Source organism: Euleptes europaea, chromosome 7 (assembly GCF_029931775.1).
Source record: "Euleptes europaea isolate rEulEur1 chromosome 7, rEulEur1.hap1, whole genome shotgun sequence".
Classification (NCBI taxonomy): Eukaryota; Metazoa; Chordata; class Lepidosauria; order Squamata; family Sphaerodactylidae; genus Euleptes; species Euleptes europaea.
Genome location: NC_079318.1, coordinates 23336650 through 23361559, shown reverse-complemented (window position 1 = coordinate 23361559; position 24910 = coordinate 23336650). Strand labels below are relative to the sequence as shown.

The following is a 24910-nucleotide window of genomic DNA, read 5'->3' as shown; positions in this document are numbered from 1 at the left end:
AGTTTCAGTGAATTATTCAAATGCAGTTACAGTACAGCTTTGAATACCCCCCTTTGGCAAAGTCTTCCCATTTCAAAATATATTCCCACTGCCAAAGATCCCACAGACGAGTCAGCTGCAATAGAAATAAGCCAAACTAAACGTACCAATACAAAAATATTTTCTTAAAAAATTTGCAGCCTTATTTTCTTTATGATTTATTCCAAAGAGACAGTGATGAATTTTGGTATTTTGAATTTTGTGCTTCAATTGTTTACTATCCATAACACTTTTTCTCTGTGTTGTAATTTCTTGGTGTAGCCAAGTTAGCTGTTATTCACTAACATCAGAATGAGAACAGGTGCCTCTGTTAAGAGGCTTCAACATTTCTCCCAAGCCAGGTTCCCCTCCTTGTCCTTAACACATAAGCAATGATTAGGAAATGGCTTCTGTCCATCCTCATCATGGCTAATAATTTTGCAGGATTGTAAAAACGAAAACATACACCCCACACTAACACTGGACCATTTCAAAATACAAATATCCATCTGATTTTACAAAAAGTGTTAATACAAAGGCAACATTTAAAAGAGCTGGAAAATTATAATTGGTTTCTAAAGAACACATAAAAGCCTGTAACAAAACAAAGAAGAGAAGGAGAGAGAGGCTTCTTCTCTCTCCCCACAAAACTGATTTGAAGTTATTTGGCTCTTCTTTACCAGTTGTCTAGAAAATCAAATCCCGTCTTCAAGATAACATTGCTTGCATTGTTCTGCAAAGAGACAAGTTTTAGACAATGTAAATTATTAAAAGCATAGGAACGCTAGCCAGAGAGAGATGAACGCTTGAATATAACAAAATTACAAATCAGTATACATAACTACTACAGTATATTAAATATACACTACTACATCTTTTCTACTGGGTGAACCTGTTCAGGAGAACCAATGGCAGATTGACCATGCTCCTGTACAAAATGTCTGGGAGACTTTCCAGGTGAATTATACCTTTGTAGTCTTCCTTTCTTCCCCATCTTTCTCCAGAACTTAATATTTAACATGAATAGCCATACTCATTTTTATTTTATTTTTTGGCTGTCGAGTCACAGCTGACTTATAGCACCCCATCATGGGGTTTTCAAGGCAAGAAATGTTCTGAGGTGGTTTGCCATTGCCTGTCTCCGTGTCACGACCCTGGTATCCCTTGGAGGTCTCCCATCCAAATACTTGCCAGGGTCAGCCCTGCTTAGCTTCTGAGATCTGACGAGATCAGGCTAGACTGGACTATCTGGGTCAGGGCAGCCGTACTGATACCTACCTTGAAACTAAAACCAGATTAAGAAATTCTTCCTAGCTATGTTCCTGTCAAGATGATCCACTGAGGGATCCGTAGGAGGGCACAACGTATTCCTGGGTACACAAATACACTCAGCGCCAGCTGTGGCTCTTCTGAATCAGGAATCTACACATATAATCACTGGGACAACCAAGACTTCAATGCTGGTGATGAAAGTTAGCACGTAATGTCCAACAAGGAGGACACTGATACTTCTTTGTGTTCCTAACATCTTTTCTTATCACATTTATATCCCGTGGACCCTCGAGATGGCTTACAGAGCCACTGACCAGACTCAGGGCCAAACTAGACATTCATAAAGAGTTGGGTTAGACAGAAGGTAGCTTAAATTTTAAACACTATTAATTATAGTTAATGTATAGAGATTTAGGTGTTTAAAATGTATCCTGTGATAATGATGTTTATTAACAAATGGTGCATAGGTGGGTATGATGAGGATATGTAACGAGCCCAAACAGGACGGCCTTCATTTTGTAAAAGCCCTCTCCCACAGCTGTTGTGTGGCTGCAGGGAACCCGGACCCACCTCTGTTAAAACCAATGCCTCTCGTTTGGCTCTCAGACCTGCTCAGCTTCAGCAAGGTGGCTGCATCAGATGCTTTCCAGCCATAGCCTGCTCCACATTCCCACCGGTTACCATAATCTGCGGATCACACCGCTCGCCCCTAACGGCAGCACGCAGGCAGTGAACGGAAGCCATCTGTGGCACAACCAGGCCAGGAAGGACAAACTTCTGAGTTCGGGTAAAAAGCTTCTCCGCCCAATTGCCTAGTGGAAATTCTTAATTGCCACAGGCCTCCGGGCGGATTGTCATTTATACATGCAATGTAATTACATAATGATTGAATCCTCACCCTTTACATATCAGATACACATGTGGTTGGCACATGGACAAGCACCTGTGGTGAAGCCCCTGCATATGCAAAGCACCACACCAGAGCCTCTGCATTCAGGCCTTTCACAGCTAAAACTCACACACAGGCAGCTTCTGTTGAAGTCCATTCAAATTCTGTTTAGGTCAGAGGGTGCAGGGTGCCAGGCCATTTAAACAGGTGATGGGATTTAAAAAAACACCCTCTCCAGAAAGTGATGGCTCATTAGCATTAATGCAATGGCCAAAGTTATTTGTTCGATCTCCGGATCAAGAGAAAAGAAACTCAGTTAGGGTTTAGCATTCCACAGAATGCCTAATCTTCTTGCATAACTCCATTAAACTGGGGCAGGGGTAGAGGGATTGCACACCACTCATGTATATTAGGCAAGGGATAAATACTGGCCTTTACCTGACCAAGTGTCTGCAAGTCTGAAAGGAAACCGCTATCAGCTGCTTCACTTTTTGTCCCAGGAGATGATGGTTTTTCCTTTGGTCCGGGAAGGGCTTGACTGGTACTAACTGAAGGCAGGGCAGGTTGAGGTTTCTCCCATTCCACAGACGTAGTAGCAAGAAAGGGAGCGATCAATTTTTCAGGCTTCATGACGTTAGGCTTCTCTGCTTTAGATGCCTCCTTTGGACCGGATTCTTGCCTGTAATAAGGCTGGAGGCTCTTCTCTCCTTTCTCCATGGATTTGATCTGGCTAGGGGTCAGAGAACAGAATTCGGACTGTTCCCCTTCAAACTTGGAGCGCTCAGCATTTATCTTCCAGAAGGAGGCCTCGTCCTCTTTCCTGGCTGGTATGAACCCGTCGGAGATTATTGTTTTACCACCTTGGGAAGGTTTGGGGATCTGGGGGCCTGGGGCCATTTTGACCGGCTGCTTCTGTTCGTTCTGTGACGACGCTCCGCCCGGTTCTTGTATCGACAGAGAAGCAATACTGAACTCCATCTGACTCTGTTGGGGGATTAAAAGCAAGGCAACTTCAAATCTCATCATACGGGCAAAGTAATTAGAACATTTCAGAGGGGGGCTGTAGGATTTCCAAGGAGAGCTGATAAGGAGGGCACATTTCATGGACTGTGCCAAGGCCACTGGTGACTAAGGCTTGTGGCCTAACATCTGCCGGAAGGGGTATGTCATTGGCACACAATTTTGATGTTTTAGAATAAACAATATCTGAGCCTAGAAAAAGGGAATTGTACAACCTACATTAATTGTGCGATTTATGTAGATTTGCAGTGCAATTGCTTCTTTGGGGCATCACTCATTCTGCTAGCCCTGAGGGAAGAAGCTAAAATATACCTATATACCTACACAGGGGAAAAGAGCAAGAGTCCAGTAGCACCTTAAAGACTAACAAAATTTCTGGAAGGGTATGAGCTTTCGTGAGTCACAGGTCCCTTCTTCAGGTATACAGGGCTTAGGTTAACTTGGGGTGAAAGATTCAACAGGTTTCATTTACTTTAAAGAATTGATAAAGTTTATCAGAGGTATACAGCATCAATTCACAAAGGAAATCATAACACAACACGAGACAAAAACAGTCTGGAAAGTACAAAACATTAAGTATGAGTATAGTTTGGGAAGCAGTGGGAATAATAATAAAGGAGTTTAGCTGAATTTTGATTAAACAAATGATTAGTAAGATTTTAGCAAATAATACAAAATATAGAGGAGTAACACTGAAGGACAGTGTCTCTCAGTGTCAAGTGTGTAGGAAGAGTAATATATAGTCAGAAAGGGGTTGGGTTTGAGATGAGTCATTGTCCTGCAAAAAGTATCATCTCAAACCCAACCCCTTTCTGACTATATATTACTCTTCCTACACTCGACACTGACACTGTCCTTCAGTGTTACTCCTCTGAAGATGCCTGCCACAGCTGCTGGCGAAACGTCAGGAAAGAAAATACCAAGACCACGGTCACACAGCCCGGATAACCTACAAGAACCAATGAACTCTGACAGTGAAAGCCTTAGACAATAGTTTTAATACAAAATATACTCCCTGAATGATGGCTTATACTGTATGTTTGTGAACGGATGTAAGTTTGTTTGTATGTTAATGGAAATTTTAAATAAAAACATATTTAAAAAACAGAAATTGAATGCTTTCTTAGATGGGGTCACATCTTGCACTCCCAAGCTGTGGCTCAGTAGTGAGCATCGGCTTGGCATGCAGAAGGTCCCAGGTTCAATCCCCGGCATCTCCAGTTAAAAGGACTAGGCGAGTAGGTGATGTGAAACCCTGAGACCCTGCCTGAGACCCTGGAGAGCTGCTGCCGGTCTGAGTAGACAATACTGACTTTGATGGACCAAGGGTCTGATTCAGTAGAAGGCAGCTTCATGTGTTCATGCATACCCCAGCTTTTCCTTCTGCTAGGAGAGTTGGGCTTGGCAGTGCGTACTGTGCAATTCAGGCCTCAAGCAAATCGGAACATCAGGCTATATTTCATCATCTTCATAATAAGTGAGCCGATCATGGAGGCATTGCAATTCTGTCAATCCCAAGCTTGCAACAACAACAACAACAGAATTAAATTGAATTTAAAGCAGCTTGAGAAGATCCATGCCACTGATCTGTAAAGTCTTAGGACCAAAGGCAAACGTTTTGGTTCAACACCACATTTGCCAATGTAATCGGAGGGGCCAGGGGAAGGGGTGGTGGAAGAAAGGCTCGCAGGACTGGCTCCCCCCAGACACACACTTTCCCCAAGAGCAGGAGGAAAAGCTGCTAGCGCATCAGCCTGTCCTCAGCAGAAACCAGCTTTCTTCAAGGGGCAGCACTTGCCTTACTATGGCACCCGGAAAAGATGACTGCACCAGTTGCTATTGTTGTTTTGAAAGGCCTGCTGCTTTGAACACGCTGCTACCAAGAGCAGGCTGGTGTGCGGATGTGTCACTCAGCCCAGAGGATGCAGGAAGTCTGGTTTATCCAGTTTCGAAGTGGCAAAACCTGCAAGTTGACTGAATAATGATGAAACTGTTTTTCTTTCAGTTTAATTGGCGTTTCATGCTGCAACTTACACTTAACCTAATGGTTTTCTAGGTAGGAACGGTGCCATTTCGGGCACACTGAGAAGGGCAAACCATTCTCAGTTTGATCCATTCTGTAGCTGATCTGCATGGATTGGGGGGGGGGGGGCAAAAGGTGGCTTTGGTCCATAATGTCATGACCATCTCCCTTCCCAGTTCAAGTACCCAGGTAATGGTTGGCCACTGGGACAGAACACCTTGCCATCCAATGGTTTTACAAGTTGAGCTGACAGAGGGATTTTTATCCCCCAAAGAGCTCACAGCAATATATATGGTACTCCCACACTAATTTGACCCCCACAACAATCCTGCGAGGTCGGCTTGTCACTCTCTCAACCTAACCTAAGGTCACCCAGCGAGCTTCATGGCTCAGCAGGGATCTGAATCCAAGTCTGATACTCTAACCCAGGGTTCCTCAAAGAGTTGCCTGCTGGGCCCCACAGTGCCCGATGACAATAGCTGTGGCACATGCCAGGAAGGAAGGCTGGGGCATGGAGGGCGCGTTGCTCCAATCAACAGGACGGTGGGAGAAGAAGGAGCCCAAGCAGGGAGGGCTGGGGCACCCGGATCAGCTGAGTGACAGGGGCAACATTTTACTCCCTGCCTAGCACATCACCATCACCCCAGCAGCAACCAGGGCTCAGCAGCAGGAAGCCAAGTACTTCTCCTCAAAACCAAGGTAATCCCTTGGGAGTTGAGAGTAGGATAGTGAAGGAGGACTATATATGGCAACAAAGGGGCCGAGGGAGGTGAGGGCTGCTGGAGAGGGAAACACATTATAGATGTCTATATGCCAGTGCTAGAAGCCTCCAAGCCAAGATGGAGGAGCTGCAGTGCTTGGTACTAAATGACAATATTGATACAGAGGGTGTTTAAGAAACATGGTGGAATGGGGAAATGTGAGATAGTCATCCCTGGGTATAAGATCTATAGACAGGGCAGGGAGGGATGTGTTGGGGGAAGTGTGGTGTTGTATATCAAAGAGGGCAAGAAGGGGAATAAGCTAGACCAGAGGTTCCCAAACTGTGCTCCGAGACTGGAAAGAAAAATATACTGTCATTCGGTTTAGTATATAGGTGCTAGGTGAAAATTAGTGCTCCTTGACAAATTTCTCTCCTGAAAAGTGCTCCATAACTCAAAAAATTTGGGAACCTCTGAGCTAGACATGAATCCCCTGACAGAACTGTGATGAGTGGAGATACTAGGCCCTAACTGTTACTTAAAAGTGGAGGTGTACTATCACTTACCTGACCAAATCTTTGAGGCTAATCTCACTATGAAGGAAATAAGGGAGGTGACTAAAGCAGATAATGTGGTACTAAGTAGCTTCAACTACCCTCACATTGACTGGGACAACATGTGCTCTAATCATACTGTAGAAATGATATTCCTAGACCTCATAAATGTGCATTGGAACAGAAGGGTAGTGATCTTGGACCTGGTTCTGAGCAGGGGTCAAGAAATGGTACAATATGTCAATGTTGTTGCACTAGATGAGAACAGGGACCACAATGCTATTAAATTCAGCATTCACGTTAGTGGAAAGTTACCCTAAAATCCAAAACTGTAACGTCTGGTTTCAAAAGAGGGAACTTTACAAAAAATGAACAGGCTAGTGAGGAGGAAGCTACAAGGCAAACTCAAGAGTCGGTCCCATAGAAGATGCTTGGAAACTATGTAAAACCACACTAACTGAAGCCCAGATAGAATGCAATCCCAAGTTTAGAAAGGTACTGCCAAATCTAAAAGGATGCCTGTATGGTTAATGACCCAAGTCAAGGAAGCCATAAAAGGCAAAAAATGCTATTTCTTAAAAAACTGGAAGGTCTGCCTCAATGAACTGAACAGAACGGAGCACAGGGTCTGGCAGAAGAAGTTAATATGTAATTACATAAGCAAATAGAGAATTTCAGGAGTGGATTGTTAAAAGCTTCAAGACAAACAATGAGCATTTCTTTAAATATATCCAGAGGAGGAAGCAGAACAGAGACAGTTGAGCCTTTGGATGACCAAGGAATGAAATATTTGCTAAAGGAAGATGGGAAGATTATACAGGCACACAGAGGATTAGACAGAGGATAGGCTAGTAGCCATGGTGAGTAAAGGGAACCTTTCCATATCCAGAGGCAGTAAACCTCTGAATACCAGGAGGCAACATGCAGGGGGAGGCCTTCGCCTCTATGCCCTATTATTGGCCCTCCAGAGTAACTGTCCGGCCACTGTGTGAGACAGGAGGCTCGACCAGATGGACCAATGGTCTGATCCAGCAGGGCTCTTCTTATGTTCCTAAGGAGTAAAGCAGAGAAGCGCTCGACTTGCTTGTCCTGCACCCTGGGTCATGGCTGGGTGCCCCTCCATCACAATTTGCACCTCTAGAAAGGGTACAGTCTAAATTTCTAAGAACAGCCCTCCAAGTCCCTAGTTCTGTGTCAAACGCTAACATCCACCTGGAGACGGGGATGATGAGGGTGGAGGCCAGAGTGAGCCTGGCCTCTATCTTAATGTGTCTTAAAATTACCACCAACCCCGTGGGATTTTCCGCCCTGATTCTAAAGGATAATTTCAAATCGGCATGGCTACAGGCAGTCTTTAGGAAGCTGGCTGGAATAGGACTGGACCCACAGGTCATGTCTCAGATGGGATACGAACAGGCTAAAAGTCTAATTAAACAGAGGATCTGGGACATAGAAAGACAGGAGGATGTGTCCGGCCTTCGTATCATCAGAGAATAATAGGTACAAAGTAGCCTCAGCATCCTATCCGTTTCAGTTGGAAGTAGGAAGCCACAGGAGAGCATTTACTTTAGCACGTGTCCAGGCTCTCCCTTCGGCTATGTTGGAGGGTCATTTTAAGATACCAGTATCAGAGAGACTATGCCCCTGTGGGACAGGGGAGCTGGAATCAGTGGCACATGTTTTATTTGGTTGTCCCTGGTATATTGAGGCTCGTCTCCAGCTCATTTTTCCCCTAATAAAAGGTGTCACAGGGTTACCACAAGCAGATCTAATGCAGATGTTGTTATTGGGGGAAAACAAGCAGGTTACATCCTCCACAGCCAGGTTCTGTGCACCAGCGATTAAAATTCGTCAATCTAAGAGTATTCCTAAAGAGGATAAGGATTAACCTCAAAAGGGCGTCCATCAGTTGTGTAATTATGTATTCAGACTATTTTGGACTGAGTTTCCAGGAAGAAGGATTATGTTGTATCAGCATATAGTATGTATATGAGCATATGTATTTTTCTGGCAAGGCTGTAATAAAGTGTTTGGGTTTGTCCTGCACCCAGTTGGCTGCTGGAGAGAGAAGGAGGGATGCTGGAGCAGGAAGTAAAACCCTGTACTTCCTGTTCAGGCATCTCTTCTCCCATCCAGCAGCCAACAAAGGTGCAGCACAAACACTTCTGTTTTATTTCCTGCCCTGGCTTGAGAAGAAGCGCTTGGCTTCCACATGCAGGGTCTCAGCAGTGGGGATGGGGAGGGGGGCAGAAGAAAGAATGAGCCAGCAACAAAGAAAGAAAATAAATGAAGGGAAGGGAGTAAAACAGTGCACTCCCCCCCTTGGGTGGCTTCTGTGTTTGTGTTTTATTCCCCCTTTCTACCCACTTGGGCTACTTCTGGGGTGGTGGTGTTCCCCCCATCAGAGTTAAACCATTCTGTATGTCACATGCAAGGAGGTGATGTGCATGTTTTTTGAAGCTACTGAAGTCCCAAAACTCCATCCACAGTGTAGGGCTCCCATGTTCCCACTGGGTGCAGGGACCCCAGTCGGCCTTTCTATCACTGCTTAGCTGGGCAGGGGGAGAAAAATGGGGGGTCTCCAGCATCCCAATGCACTGATACTACTTCCAGCTCAACCAGAAGTGACATCAGCATGTCTCCTGCAATGCTCTAGCATTTAGTCAACGCTCTATGGGGTATTAAGTCATTTATGGGCCAGCTATGGCTTTAGAGAAAGGGGGAGAATCCCACAGCAAGGTAATAAGATTAATTTAGATTGCAATGGACTCTGTCAGAGCAACGCCTACTGAAACAAATGGAGGAGGATTGCTCCTGCAGAATATTCAGTCTACAATATCTGAAAGTCATTGTGTCCGACACAAACTGCATATCCAATTTCTCGCTATGCATTTGGGCAGGGGGAGGAGATGCAATGCTTGAAGGATAAATCCGGCCTGCGAAGATTCTTCTGTTGGTTTATGCCAAATAAAGGTGTGATTTGATTTGATTCTTCTGTTGGAATACCTGGCCCATAGAATATCTAGTCCATGCAGTGGAAATATGGGTTTCTGCAAGCCAGGGAAACTTTAGCCAGATAACCAAACCAGAGAAAGGCCACAAACGTTACATTACTTAGTCCTGAAATAATTAAATTTTTCTGCCCTTTATAAAAATTTGTTTCTATTAACAATACAATCCTTTCCTCTCACATTCCGCACAGTTTTATTTTATATCTATCTATATATAAAACTTACCATAATACAACATTAAAAAAACAACCTTCTTAACAAATATCAAGCAGTACTTATAAAACCTATAAAACATAACTTTCTAAATAATCACTCTCTTTACGAACCACCACCGAATCTAAACTTTTAAGCGTGTTCTCCATCCTGGATATAGTGGGATTCCATATTCTATCTAATTCCCCTGATGTTTTTGTTATTTTGATAGTAAGTTCATTCAATCAACACATAGATCTCTTACTTTGACAAACCAACTATTTAAAAGCTTGGAGAGTTCGCTCCTTTCCAGCATCTGGCAAAATTTATCTTTGCTAATGTTACCATATGGAGGAATACATCAAGAAGTTTCTTATTCATAGTTGGTAAACAGTTTAACAAGATTATTTCTGGTCGGTAAACAGTTTAACAAGATTATTTCATTCCACCCAGTTTTATAATATTCTCTGAACCCACAGCAGCAGCCACCAGAGTAATTTTAGCCTAATCTCTGTGATGCAAGTAGCTTTTATCGCGTCCGCATTCCTTCCAGAGAGATACTGTTGCATGGCACAGCCAAGGTCAGTTCTCATCAACCCTATATTGTAGATGGGGGCGGGGAGCTGACCGAGAAGAGACTGGCTTTTCTAAGAGGGCTGAGTGAGTTCATGAGAGAGGTACGACTCAAACTGGACTCAATCTCATCGTCACTGTGCTGTAACCATCCCCCTAATTTAATCCTAAAAGCAGGGAATGGCGTAGGAAAGAAGAGAGTCAAATGGGATCTTTCTATGGGTTGTGCCTTCCACATTTTCATTTCAAGGCCTCATCAGGAAAAAAAAGACAACATTTGGGGGGGAAATGTATGAGACACACACCTCAGGTTTCATTGTAGTCACAAAACATTCTAGAACAGAGGTTCCCAGACTGTGCTCCAAGGAGCACTTGGTGCTCCGCGAAACATCTCCTTGTGCTCCATGTCTCAAAAAGTTTGGGAAACTCTGTTCTAGAAGAAAGGACACTCTAGACCAGGGGTGTCAAACTCATTACGAGGGCCGGATGTGATATAAATGTTACTTGGTTGGGCCGGGCCATGTGTTCCATAAAATTTAATGCCAGGGATCGGAGATAGAAACTTTATAGTAGGCACAGGCAAAACCAATTAATGATATTATTTTTTTACTTCATTTTTACTTAAAATACAAACATGCTTAAAAACAATAACACTCTTACAGTATTTTCTTTTATTTAACCATCTTTGATTATTGACACCTCAGGAGTGGAAGGGGGTAGCTACCTTGGTTGGCTTGCGGGCCAGGTAAGAACTCTCAAGGGGCCGGATTCAGCCCACGGGCCGTATGTTTGACACTCATACTTTAGATCAGGGGTGTCAGACATAAGGCCCAACAGCCGGATCCGGCCCCTTGAGAGCTCTTATCCGTCCCGCGAGCCAGCCGAGGCAGCCCACCCCCCACACACTCTCAATCTGGGCTGTGGAGGCCTGGCCTAGTGACATTTATGTCATATCCAGCCCTCGTAACTGAGTTAGACACCCCTGCTCTTGACTAAAACTTTGCATTAGCTAAAAAGACATTTCAGAAAGGTTTCCAAACTCCATATTGGCAATGCTGGTAGTCTGTGACTTTCTTTCTGGTGCCACTGCCAGTTACATTCTGCTTGCGCACTACCCCCACTGTCTGTCTTGGCCTCCGTTTCTCTTCTAGCCTGAGAAATGGCCATTTGCACTCAGGCTAGAAGGAAGCTCATGAAAGCCGCGTCTTGGCTCTCCCAGAGAGGCCCTTTGGCAGCTTCACTTAGGGCTCTCTGTGCTGCCCAAGGCTACCCTGGTGGCAAAGAGAACCAGAAGAGTGCAAAACCCCCAAGGCTGTCCTCATTCAAGGCTGTCCTCATCACAACGCATCAAACTCACCAAGCCTGTACTAAAAATGGAGAAGACCACAAGAACTGCAGAGTTCTTTTTATATCTTATTCACTCGTGGAGAATGCGCGGTATTTCATTAAATACATAGCATGCACGGCCAAAACAAGCTGTTTGTCTTGGCAACTTCTAAACAAAAGAAAAAAAGAACAAACTGGTAAGCTACTGAAACAAAACTTGTAGAATGAGTTTGTCAAACAAATATATTATGCTTAATACATATATATTAAGCATAAGCTAATAAACCAAGAAGCCAAAGACCAGCTCAGTGACAGAAAATAAGAACCCCTGGCTGACTGAATTGACTGAGAACATTACGTTCCAGACTATTACACAACCACTGAGGTATGAGCGGGGTAAAGAAAACACAAAGTCAGCAGAGAATCCTCCATTTGTTTATTAAAAGATCCCTAAAATAAAAAAAAATAAATGTTTCTGAAGTCAAATCAAGATGCTGCCTCTTCAGACAAAGCCAACGAGGACAACGGAGCACTGAAAACCAGAACAAAACTGCTTCTGTCTTTGGTCGCTTCCACGCTAGGGTTTTGGTCCAGCCTGAATGCTAATGCACAGCAGGTTTTTCTGCTGGCTTCCACACAGCAACATGGTGCATTCATGCGCTTTCCAGGTTTTTCTGTAACCTTCCCTAAACTTACTTTATTATGATATTTTGGAAAGATCACAGTCAGAGCAGGGGGGATGTCATGCACATGGGGGAAGTGCAGTTTTTTTCCTGGTCCTGCGCATATTAGCAATGCAACTTCTTCAACTGCCGGGGCTTACCAGGGGTCACTTGGGCTCCCTACCAAGGTGGTAGTGGGAATTTGCAAAAATGCACGTTCCCAAAAAAGAACCTCATACAATATTACCACCATGGAACAGGCAGAAAGGAGTTGCCCTCTACTGTGAATCCTTTCTCAACTGAAATAATGGTATAATCTGGCTTCGGTATAAATGAAGTGGAAACCGGTTTTTACCAATTACACTCATTAAAAATCCCAAGGTAAAATAACAACAACCAGGAAGAATAAAATTGATTTGCAAAATTACCGTGGTTTCCCAGGAGAAAGGAGCCGAGTGTTCATCTTGCCAGGTTATATCCTGAAATGAAATGGAAATTATGCACAAGTTAGCATGCACACTTCTGAACACAAAAACATTCAGACATGTAACTAAGATGCAACATCTGGAAAAGAAGAGCCCTCACGCCACCTCAACCAACAAATCCACAATTTAATGTACGCTGAAATCCCTGAATCAAACACAAGTTTTATATATTCATCTTCTGAATAAAATTATTCCTAACAGTTTTCTGTATCGCTCAATAACACTTCATACCCTTAATGTGGGATTTCTCTCTGCATAAGGATATTAAAAGTTGATGCATTCCAGTTTCAAAGACTCTTTCAAGATCTGCTGAATTAATAAGTAAAACATTCTACCGCCTCCTTTGTTTTTAGCCTAAACATAGCCCTATCAGGGCTATTCGGGGCTCATTTATCACCCATAGGCGAGCTCCAAAAAAAAAAAACACCAAAAAACTAAAATGTGGGTATGACCTTCTGTGGCTTAAATGACAGAACAGCACAAAATTATCTCCCCTTCTCTAGCACCACTAGTTTTGATGGATTAACGGGAACAAAGGGATGGAAAGCCCTGACCTGGATGGCCCAGGCTAGCCTGATCTCGTCAGATCTCAGAAGCTAAGCAGGGTCAGCCCTGGTTAGTATTTGGATGGGAGACCACCAAGGAATACCAGGGTAGCTGTACAGAGGAAGGCACTGGCAAACCACCTCCGTTAGTCTCTTGCCATGAAAACCCCAAAAAGGGGTCGTCATAAGTCGGCTACGACTTCACGGCACTTCACACACACACAGTATTGAAAATGTTGTTAGCTACTTCTGTTAGCTCTATTATGCTCCTGGAATCCCTGAGATCTGCAGAAGAACATCCTCTATCTGAACTTGACCCTAAAGATGTGACAAATCCCTCAGAAAGCTTCCCAGAAGCACCCTATTTGATTTTGCAGTTTGCACCAACCCTGAAGGCTTGATGTGGATAATGAGATGTTAATCTTAAAGCTCCAAGTACTAAATGCTCATTTTGCCCTATCACTGGCCAATGATTAATTTGAATCAAGATTACTTACTCCTATTCAGGAAGACAGTGAAGCTCAAGCTTTGGCATCTCTTCAGGGAGAGGGGATTTTGAAAAGCTAGGGCAGCTACAGGGATCACATATCTGTTCACCTTTAACATTTTCACTTAGTCCATACTTGAAGCATGGCTGCATCCACACGTTGTTGGATACTGTTGTATCACTGCACTATAACAATTATCTACACCTGGATTTTCTTGTGTGGACAACACAATCCAGCTGCAAATGACTGCTCTAGTGTAACAGTAGTGCAATATCCAGCAATGTGTGAATGCATCCCTTACTAGACTGTTCCAGGTTATGTGGTCTTTTCAGTATACACATGAAGCTGCGTTATACTGAATCAGACCCTCGGTCCATCAAAGTCAGCATTGTCTACTCACACAGCAGCGGCTCTCCAGGCTCTCAGGCGGAGGTCCTTCACATCATCTACTTGCCTAGTCCCTTTAACTGGAGATGCTAGGGATTGAACCTGGGACCTCCTGCACGCCATGCAAATGCTCTACCACTGAGCCACGCCCCCTCCCCTTAGACTGGTAAAACTAACAGCGCTAACAGTAGGCTAGCAGTGTTATGCATCCCTTCAGGGATCAGGAAAATGGAAATGTGTGTGTGTGTTAAGTGCCGTCAAGTCGCTTCCGACTCATGGTGACCCTACAAATCTATGTCCTGTCTTTGACAGCCTTGCTCAGATCCTGCAAACTGAGGGCTGTGGCTTCCTTTATTGAGTCAATCCATCTCTTATTGGGTCTTCCTCTTTTCCTGCTGCCCTCAACTTTTCCTAGCGTGACTGTCTTTTCTAATGACTCTTGTCTTCTCATAATGTGACCCAAAAAATTGAAATAGCCCTGCTTTAAATACTCTGATAAACATTGAAGAACAGTTTAGAATAAATGCTTTGGGGTTGCTTAAGTGATCAAAATAGAACTTTTGCTTCCAACATGTAAGAAGCAGAACGCTGCTCCCAAGGGGACGCCAGGACTGAGGCCTGCTGCATATTTAAGGAGATGAGTCCCTCGCTGCCGGTTTCCGAACATTTGAACTCATGCCATCCAGAAACAAGAATCCAGTGACAGAGCTGACCTCTGCAGCCAGCTGTAAAGCATCAAATACATAAAAGTATGCATCAAACTACAACAGACATTGAGGCACCATGTTAGGAAAAAGGCATCCGCATTTTAAAATTGCCAGAGACAGCGGCATCTTTTTTCCCCCCCGGCAGTGAATGACATAGAAGATCTGACTGTCAGCTCCGAATAACTGCTCTGTTACCCAAATCAACACAAAAGATCTCTCTGTTGGCAACTGAAGACTTCTTACAGAGCTACCAGGAAAACCTGGAAGAAAGTGCTTGGGTGAACGGGACAGGAAGGTTTTGAAACTCTGTATACCAGCTCCTTTTACTGCTGTAACATACATAATCATACCCATGCAGATGTCACTACAAACAAGTAGGGGGAAAAACCTGCAGGCAGCATCATGAATGGTAATTGTGCAAGCACTCAATCACTGGGAAACTAAAATTTGCAGTGAATTATCAAAATTTCCCAATCGAAGCACGTGAACCTCTCAGGCAGAGTCTTTACAGGGTTTGTGCAACAGTGTACATGGGTTCTTTTCAATACACTTGCACACCTGCACAGGCGAACTGTACACAGGGCCAGCGCTACCATTAGGCCTAGGCGAACTAGGCGGTCGCCTAGGGCGCTGACCTCAGAGGGGTGCAGAACTGGCCCGAGGGGCACAGTTTTAAAAACCGTTTTTTTTATTGGAAGAAAAAAAAACGCAACTGACAATTTATATATTTTTTATTTTAAGGTAAGTACCACAACAGTGCTATGGAATATAATTAATTATAAAGGTAAAGGTCCCCTGTGCAAGCACCGGGTCATTCCTGACCCATGGGGCGATGTCACATCCCGACGTTTACTAGGCAGACTTTGTTTATGCGGTGGTTTGCCGGTGCCTTCCCCAGTCATCTTCCCTTTACCCCCAGCAAGCTGGGTACTCATTTTACCCACCTCGGAAGGATGGAAGGCTGAGTCAACCTTGAGCCGGAAGGATGGAAGGCTGAGTCAACCTTGAGCCGGCTACCTGAAACCAACTTCCGTCGGGATTGAACTCAGGTCGTGAGCAGAGCCTGGACTGCAGTACTGCAGCTTTCCACGCTGCATCACGGGGCTCCTTCATAATTAATTATAATGTCTTATAAAAAGTTTTGTGCTTTTATTTTTCTACCAGATGTCTGTTTTTGAAAATTGGTTAGGAATGGGGGGGGGGGCACAAGTAGTTAGCCAAAAAATGACTGGCTCCGGACCTGACTGTACATGAGTCAGCCCTCTCTTAATCAAACCTTACTACTTCTTTGGCAAGTTTCGCCTTTCCCTGAGAACAGGCGCCTCTTTCTGTCTACACAGCACCTAACTCAATACTCTGTGATGGCTTTAAGGTACTATCAGTTGTTGGAGGGATACAAGTGGTTTGAAGGTTTATTCTAGCACATTCTTGTAAACTGTTTCGAACTCACATTATGAGGAAATGCATCCTAGAAATATACCAAACAATTGTTAAATTCACCACAGGGATTTCTTACCCACTCCACTCCCCAGCCACATAAGAGGTAGCACAACTGCACATGATAATCCAGTTTATTAACTGTAATAGATACAATTGATAAACTGGATTATCATGTGCAGTTGCGTTACCTCTTGTTTCTTCAGTTTCCACAGTATGCCCACCTCCCTGAAACTGCATTTCTCTTCATTCATTCAACAGGTAGAGAACTCAAGTGAAAACCGTACTGTACAGAAACCTCTAAGTGCTAATTTGCTCATTCTGTTTCACATGTACAATGAGGTCCCGCTTTGAGGTTTTAGAACTGGATTCACACCTCTTCATTTCTCCTTTTCCCCAATCAGTGGATCTATCCTTCGAAGTCTCACAATAGAATTAACCCTCTGTACTCTCCTCCTCCTTATAACCTGCCCCTAAGAGGGAATCTGAAGAAGTGAGCCTTTATGTCGTTTTAGGCGCCTAAGATGGCTTTAAATGTGCCACTGGCCTTTCTTTTACCTTGCTAGAAACAGACTGATAGCCCCCTCTTTCCAACCTTCTCTGAATAACCCTACCTTCTTCTGAGGTGAGGAAGGTATCTAAAAGGGCTTTTCTGCAGCACCGATCAACAGTTGCTCTCCACGAAGCAATCTACCAGAGGAGGTCCGCCTAGTTTGCTCATTTGCTAGCTTTCACAGGCAAGACATTTCTGTTTTAACTTTCAGTGCTGTTTTAGAGTTTACCGTGGGTGGTTAACTGCAGTGGTTTAAAATTATTTTAAGACATCTGTGTTTTTAGGCTGCAGTAGTTTAATTGTAAGCAAGTTGCGGTACAATCCTATGCACAGTTACTCCGGTCTAAGTTCACTGAAACCAACAGGCTTAGACTGAAGTCCAGGATCGCACTGTTGGGAGGGCCTTTGCTGCTGAGATATAATTTTTTGCATAAATAATAAAAAGGCAGCCCTAGAGGAAGTGGCATTTATGGGCGGTAAAATAATAGCCAAAAAATCCCATACTGTATAAGGCATGAAACAACCACAACTGTATAAAAGTTACACAGACGAAGTACAACTGACTAATGAAGATCACATTTTTAAAATTCTCAGTAAGCTCAGAATTCACAATATATATTAAACATTAGGTAAATAATTATAAAATGCTATGCAAAGATACGTCATGGAACTAATAAAAGTGGGAACAGTAACTTGGTCCTGCCAGATGACCAGAGGAGACATTTACCGTATCTTCTGGCAATGCAATGAAGCAGTTACAGTACTGCCAGCAGTGACTGTGGTTACCTAAATGCAATCCTTCAGTTATGGTTAAATCCAGAACTTGTATGTCTTTAATTATGTTAAAAAGATTGGATTGGATCCACTGGCAACTCATGTGGATGAAAGGGATTGATGTCTGCAGAATTGGACTGCAGGACTTCCCCCCTTCCCTCTCTTGCAGCGGCTCAAAATACTTCCCAAAGACTGTTCCAGATGGAGGAGGGGGGAGACCTCCAGAAAGAGTACGGGGGTGAGGTCAGAGGTCTGCAACAAGAAGAGAGAACTGGCAAAATAATTACTTCTGTGTTCTGCTAAGCACAGAAGCAGCCTTTATTTGACGGAAGACTCCACTCTTAGGCTGAGCATTCTTACCCATTATTTCCACAATTATAGAAGATCCCATTTTTACATGCATACGGCTGGCTAGCATAAAGCTGTTCGGAATAAAATCTGTCACGGGGGGGGGGGAGAGGATCCCCCCGTCTCCATCTGTTATTGGCTTCCTCTTTCCAATCATACCCTGAGAAAACAGAAGCTCCTTTATACAAGAGTTCTGGTTTGGAAAGCTGAAACATCTGCACCAGGATCGCTTTCACACTGCACCTGGGGATCTGTGATCCAGGTGCGGTGCCAGTACAGCACATGTGAAGCACTTGGCAAGGTATACTCTGCAGTCAACGGACACATCTGTCAACAACGTCACTCACGGAGCCGCCCTTACAGAGAGCTGATCACCACAGCAGCTGTTGACACGTAGCTTTTATTCCCGTTTTTAAGATGTGATGCTGTCAAGAATTTATCAGCCTAAACCCAGTGTTGATCAATCAACAACCTAATGTTAATTACTTTATTATAAACGATATAGGCATAGGAAATCCTAAAACAAACGAACACAGTGTTTTCTATCAATAATCCCATGTTAGGCTGACCAATGGAATCGCAGGATTGCAAATGTAAGGTGGAAATAATTATGGTTATTTTCTTCCTCCAGTTATTCCACTCAGTTACATATTTTTCAGGTTGCAATTATTATTGCAGTGATACAAAGTAGATATCTGTAAAATACTTATACACTCTGATAGTGCAGTATTTGAAATATTAGTAGTTTATTACAGTGGAAAAGGGAGGCAGAAGCCCCCTTTGACCAACAAAAGGACTATGCTGGGAATCAAGGGACCCGCAGAGGTTCTAATGAGAACTGGGCAAGATTTAATGAAAAATGTTGGCTAGATTCAAACCATAATATTTATTTTAGCAAAGTTTAAAAGTTGATTAGTCTTGCTAATTCTTATACCTTCAGTCAGACTTTGTCCTCCAGGAGGTCAGGAAGGAAAGCTATACAAAGGAAGGGCCAGGCTCCAAAGAATTTGTTCTGCGTGTCCAGCCAGGCTGTTAGCTGATGTTTCTTAAAGAGCAGCCACACAACAAACATCTTTTGAGATTGAAAAGATGTCCCAAAGCCCTCTGTCATACAGCTTGTGTGTGGGGTGGGGGTGCTACAGTTCAAAGAAAAATGTCCATGCTCAAACCCACAGAGCTCTTCAAATAGAGCCTGTCTCCCCTTTCCAATCAAAAATGCTGTTGAAGTGTTTATATCTGTGTGCTTCTCTGCAAGGCTGTCACTGAAGCCAAGGGCTCAACACAACAGTGCCTGATTTACATGCATTATTTCAATCCTCCATATGGAAATGAAGCCCAATTACAAGACCTGCTGCAACACCAATTAGTGTTCAGTATGTACTTTGGCACCCTTCCAGCTGTGCTACATACTGGAAAGAACACGGGTGTTTTTCCAATTGATGTATAAATCCAGATGTTCCCCCCCCCCAACAGCTTTGCGGCAAATAGCCATCAACTGTTGAAAGCTCAAAGCTAAGCGCGCTTCTGTGTCACCCCCAATAAACTGCTTTTTCCACACGCTCATTTTTCCTGGCTCAATGGCAGAAGGGGAAAACTTGACCAACATTTTGAGAAGGTCTCTTAAAAACATTCAGAATTTGGAATATTCATAGTATTATGCAGCCAGGCTTCCCTGAAGAAGCGTGGAAAGGTCTGCCAGACTCCTAGAGACAAATGTAAATGTTTCCTCAAATCTAATTTTAGAAAATAACTTCCTACCATCTGTTGCTAAACAAATGAACGGTTAGCATGCTCTTTTTATAAATTATGTTATTTCTCGCTTGAACTTTTAGATTAATTGAGTTGTTTTCTTTTGTCCCTTAGCATTTTTTTAGGCATGCTGGATATGTTTTCTTCAATGTTTGCTGTAATTCATATTACTAAACATCTGCCACACACCAAGTATAACCAGCTCTGTAATTCTGAAACAGACAATCATGCTACTGTTCTGATAGATGTGTAGCAGTTGTGTTCTCTTACACGTGCACATTTGCAAAAGTAGCCTACTAAAAGCAAGACTGTTCATCTCACAGGAAATTTGTGATTGGATCACCCTTTAGAACAGTGGTTCCCAACCTTTTTTTGACCAGGGACCACTAGGACTTTTTTGTTCGGTGCAGGGACCCCAAGGTTCAAAATAAAAATTCAGAGAATTTGAAAATAAACTTTAATCATAACTGTTAGTTAAACATTAAACTTAGAATAATATTTGAATATATATATATTTATAATAGAGAACTTTTAATTGAAAATATTATTTAATATGGGTTTATAACTTTGTTTCGCAGACCTTAATTTAGTTCTCGCGGACCCCTGTGGGTCCACGGACCCCTGGTTGGGAACCAGTGCTTTAAAAGAAACCGTTGGGGGCCTGAATCGATTAGGGCCTGAATTGTGATGGGACCCTGGCACTAAACGAAGGGGGCATTTAAATCCTCCCCACCCCACACTTCCTCAATAGAAATTCCCCCCTCCCAAGCCACCATGGCGGGAGAAGGAGAGAGAGATACAACATCAGTAACCATAAGCTTTTAACACTATGGTCAGGGGAGCCTTGAGAGTCTTCAATGTGAAATGGGTAGCAACAGATAAGGCTCCCTGGTTTTTATATGCCGACTTTCTCTTCCACTTAAGGGAGACTCAAACCTTCCCTTCCCCTCCCCACAACAGACACCCTGTGAGGTGGGGGAGGCTGAAAGAGCTGTGACTAGCCCAAGGTCACCCAGCTGGCTTTGTGTGTAGGAGCGGAGAAACAAATCCAGTTCACCAGATTAGCCTCCGCAGCTCGTGTGGAGGAGTGGGGAATCAAACCCGGTTCTCCAGGTCAGACTCCACCGCTCCAAACCACTACGCCACACTGGCTCTCAAGCAGCCAGGATCTCATAGCTAAGGAAAAGTTTCATATTCACTCCCATTCTGTATTTTAAACATTTTCAGTCATCCATGACTCCTCAAGCTAATAAGCCACTGACTAGCCGGCATTGTGACTATACCCAGCACTGCAAGGAATCTTCACTATGCACCTCCAATCTCCAGCGAATCTGGACAGCTAGAAAAGTTCTCAGTATCCGTTTCCAACAAAATCTGAAGCGGATCTGAGGTTAAACTCACGAGTGTCTCGTTCTGATGCTTCTGAATGTATTCAGCCACGCTGGCTTATTGCAGCAAATGAGGCAGAGTCCTGTGGCACTCTAAAAGCTACATGAATTATGCAACGTACGTAAACAGCTTAGCTGCAAGGCATGTACCATGCATATGGATGGAGATACAGCGGAAGGAAAGAACGGCGACTTAATGAAGCGGACTCCCCAATATATCACGGTGGCAAAGGTAACAGAACTGAAACAAATATTTACAACCAATTCAACACAGCTACAGTTGCCCTGCAGTCACTTCGACCTCATATGTACCTGTCCTCGGCCACACAGACACCATAGCTGTCATACAACACAGAATCATAGAGTTGGAAGGAGCCACAGAGGCCATCTAGTCCAACCCTGTTCAATGCAAGATCAGCCTAGAGCATCCCTGCCATTGTGACATAAATGTGATTATTTGTGCCCCCTCAGTTATGGCAACAGCAACATGCTTGTGTATTTCCGCTTCATACCAAAGTACCTCCCATGAACTCCTAGGCATGTGCAGGACTTTAAGGGGACTTCATGGACGATGCAGTGAACTGTATTTAGTGAGCTGATCTCATGCAGTACACTAAAAAAAAACTGTCACTAAAACACCTTACATTCTTCTCCCTCCCACCCCCCCATCCTTCAGCAACAGGCGGTTTTAAATACAATATAAACATGCAGGCCAACTTCTCAGCATACTTTCATGCATCTCCTTGCTCGGCTTGATCCTTCTGCCACAGTAAGTCCACCAGCCACCCCTATTTATCCGCCCCAACTTTATCCCACCTATTCCATTGAGGAGCGGAGGGAGCAGACATGGTTCTCCCATCTTACATGGTATAACTTTAGGCCATACCACCGTATCATGGCACCTTTCTGGAAATCTAGCCTGTGTTCCTAGAGACAAGCTACAAGGGCAGCCCTAAATACGTACTGAATTTGGTAGCAAGCACACATAAAGAACATGCAACAATGACAGCCAGCTTCCTGTTCTTATTATGACCTCATTCAAAGCTTCTCTTTTATGGTGGAGCAATAGTTTCTTTCATGAGTCTTGACAGTGCTTATTACCAGTGGCAGCTACAGCCGGCATGCACGCAATAACATAAGAAAGGCCCTGCTGGATCAGGTCAAGGCCCATCAAGTCCAGCAGTCTGTTCACACAGTGGCCAACCAAGTGCCTCTAGGAAGCCACAAACAAGACGAGTGCAGCAGCACCATCCTGCCTGTGTTCCACCGCACCCAAAATAATAGGCATGCTCCTCTGATACTAGAGAGAATAGGTATGCAGCATGACCAGTATCCATTCTAAATAATAGCCATGGATAGCCCTATCCTCCATGATCATGTCCACTCCCCTCTTAAAGCCCTCCAAGCTGGCAGCCATCACCACATCCTGGGGCAGGGAGTTCCACAAATTAACTATGCGTTGTGTGAAAAAATATTTCCTTTTATCTGTTTTGAATCTCCCGCTCTCCAGCCTTAGCAGATGACCCCGTGTTCCAGTATTAGGGGAGAGGGAGAAAAGATGCCGCAGCAAAACCACACTTCATCAACAATTAAAAAACAGGGGCAATTATTATTGACACAGCTAATAATCTTCAACTACAGACTACTGGGAAATCCCACTGGCTTCAGCACCTGCAGAAGCAAAAATTCTTAAGCTCAAGAATCAGTGCGAGGTACACAAGCAGAAGCCCGCTCCTCAACCTGGCCTCTGAATTTCAACAGTGAGGAATACTAAGACTCAAGCCTGCTAAGACGTTACCCTTGTTCTCTATAATGGAAACCATTTATTAGTCCTTATTAATACCCCTCACAGAACCGCTTACAAATTTCGTGGTCAGAGAACAGCGGGCATTGTACCTGCTTACACCCTAATCTCTTCTTACTATAGACTCCAAGCACTGGCACCGAGAACGATTTCTGACCAGCCCTTCACATGAATCCTGCCTCAAAGTAAAGAAAAACCATTTTTCTATACCGCCTGATCCTCCAAAGTACACTATGGGCGCTTTCACACAGCCCAAATAATGCACTTTCAATCCACTTTCACTGCACCTTAACGATCATTTGCAAGTGGATTTTACCAGTTCACACAGTAAAATCCACCTTCAAAGTGGATTGAAAGTGGATTGAAAGTGGATTGAAAGTGCATTATTTGGGCTGTGTGAAAGTGCCTTTCCCTGCCCTCTCTCAATCCTAGGAGAGCTTCACAGAAACGCATCGGCTCAATGCGCCATTTACACATGGGAGGTTTGGCCTCGGATTTGCTGCTCTCTAGATTTACATTTTCCCCATTCGAATGTTCAAAACTAAAAAATAAGCTCTGGCCATTTACGCACGGGAGGTTTTGCCTTGGATTTGCCGCTCTCTAGATTTACATTTTCCCCATCCGAATTCTCAAAACTCTGCATGGGGGCTTATTGTTGAGTTTGGAGAATCAGGATGGGGAAAATGTAAATCTAGAGAGCGGCAAATCCAAGGCAGAACCTCCCGTGCATAAACTCAGTGTCTAAAAAGCAGGCTGGCCAATGGGTCCAGAATCTGTGTTAATTATGCAACCCACATCCTACTGAAATTAATTGGGGGAATCTAAAAACAAAAACGCATGGGAGGTTTTGCCTTGGATTTGCCGCTCTCTAGATGCATGTTTTCCCCATCTGAATTCTCAATACTCTGCATGGGGGGGCTTATTGTTGAGTTTTGAGAATGTGGATGGGGAAAATGTGCACCAAGAGAGCGGCAAATCCAAGGCAAAACCTCCCATGCTTAAATGGCCAAAAATAAGCAGAGTTTTGAGAATGTGGATGGAGAAAATTTGCACCTAGAGAGCGGCAAATCCAAGGCAACCCCTCCCATGCTTAAATGGCCAAAAATAAGCAGAGTTTTGAGAATGTGGATGGGGAAAATGTGCATCTAGAGAGCGGCAAAACCTCCCATGCATAAATGGCCAAAAATAAGCAGAGGTTTGAGCATTTGGATGGGGGGAAATGTGCACCTAGAGAGCGGCAAATCCAAGGCAAAACCTCCCATACTTAAAATGACCAAAAATAAGCAGAGTTTTGAGCATCTGCATGGGGGGAAATGTGCACCTAGAGAGCAGCGAATCCAAGGCAAAACCTCCCATGCTTAAATGGCTAAAAATAAGCAGAGCTTTGAGCATTCGGATGGGGGAAGATTTGCACCCAGAGCGGCCAACCCCAGGCCCCCCGCCCCCTGAGCATGTGCCGAAGAGCCGCAGCGGCGCGGCCTCACCTCGTCGCCGAAGCGCACCACCTTCTGGCCGGTGTGGAGGCGGAGGCTGGGGTAGCAGGCGGCGGGGGCGGGGGCGGCGGGGGCGCCGCGGTGCGCGGCGTAGCGGGCCTGGACGCGGGGCTCCACCAGGCCGCGGTCGATGAGGTCGTCCTGCTGCGCGGGCGGCAGGCGCTCCCAGTCGGGCCCGTAGCGCTGGCGGATGCGCTCCTTCTCCGCCATGATCTTGCGCGCCATGGGGCTCAGCGACGAGAAGTAGCTGAAGCGCTTGCGCTCCCGCTCGTCCAGCGGCCGGTTGCCGCCCAGGGACGCCGTGCGGGACGCCGCGATCGCCGCCGCCATGGACGCCATGGGCAGGGGACGCCGCCGGCACCGCCTCCCTCTCTCCGTCCCTCCGGCTCTTGTGAGGGAACGGGCCCGGGCTCCCCGCCTCCCTTCAGCACGACGCTCCGCCCCCCGGCCCTGGCTCCGCCCCCCGTTCCTTTCTCCTCCCCTTCAAGGAACGGAGCCCAGCGGGCGGAAT

General features: G+C 44.6%; 1 protein-coding gene across 1 annotated transcript; it reads right to left on the bottom strand.

The window, feature by feature from the left end:
* Nucleotides 1-491: 491 nt before the first annotated feature.
* Nucleotides 492-24738, bottom strand: C7H1orf198 (chromosome 7 C1orf198 homolog). Its single transcript, XM_056853271.1, has 4 exons — nucleotides 24391-24738; nucleotides 12670-12720; nucleotides 2618-3163; nucleotides 492-751 (listed from the first exon to the last, which is right to left on the bottom strand). The coding sequence occupies exons 1-4, from the start codon at nucleotides 24736-24738 to the stop codon at nucleotides 695-697; spliced, it is 1002 nt and encodes a 333-aa protein (XP_056709249.1). The 3' UTR covers nucleotides 492-694.
* Between the last annotated feature and the right edge of the window lie 172 nt (nucleotides 24739-24910).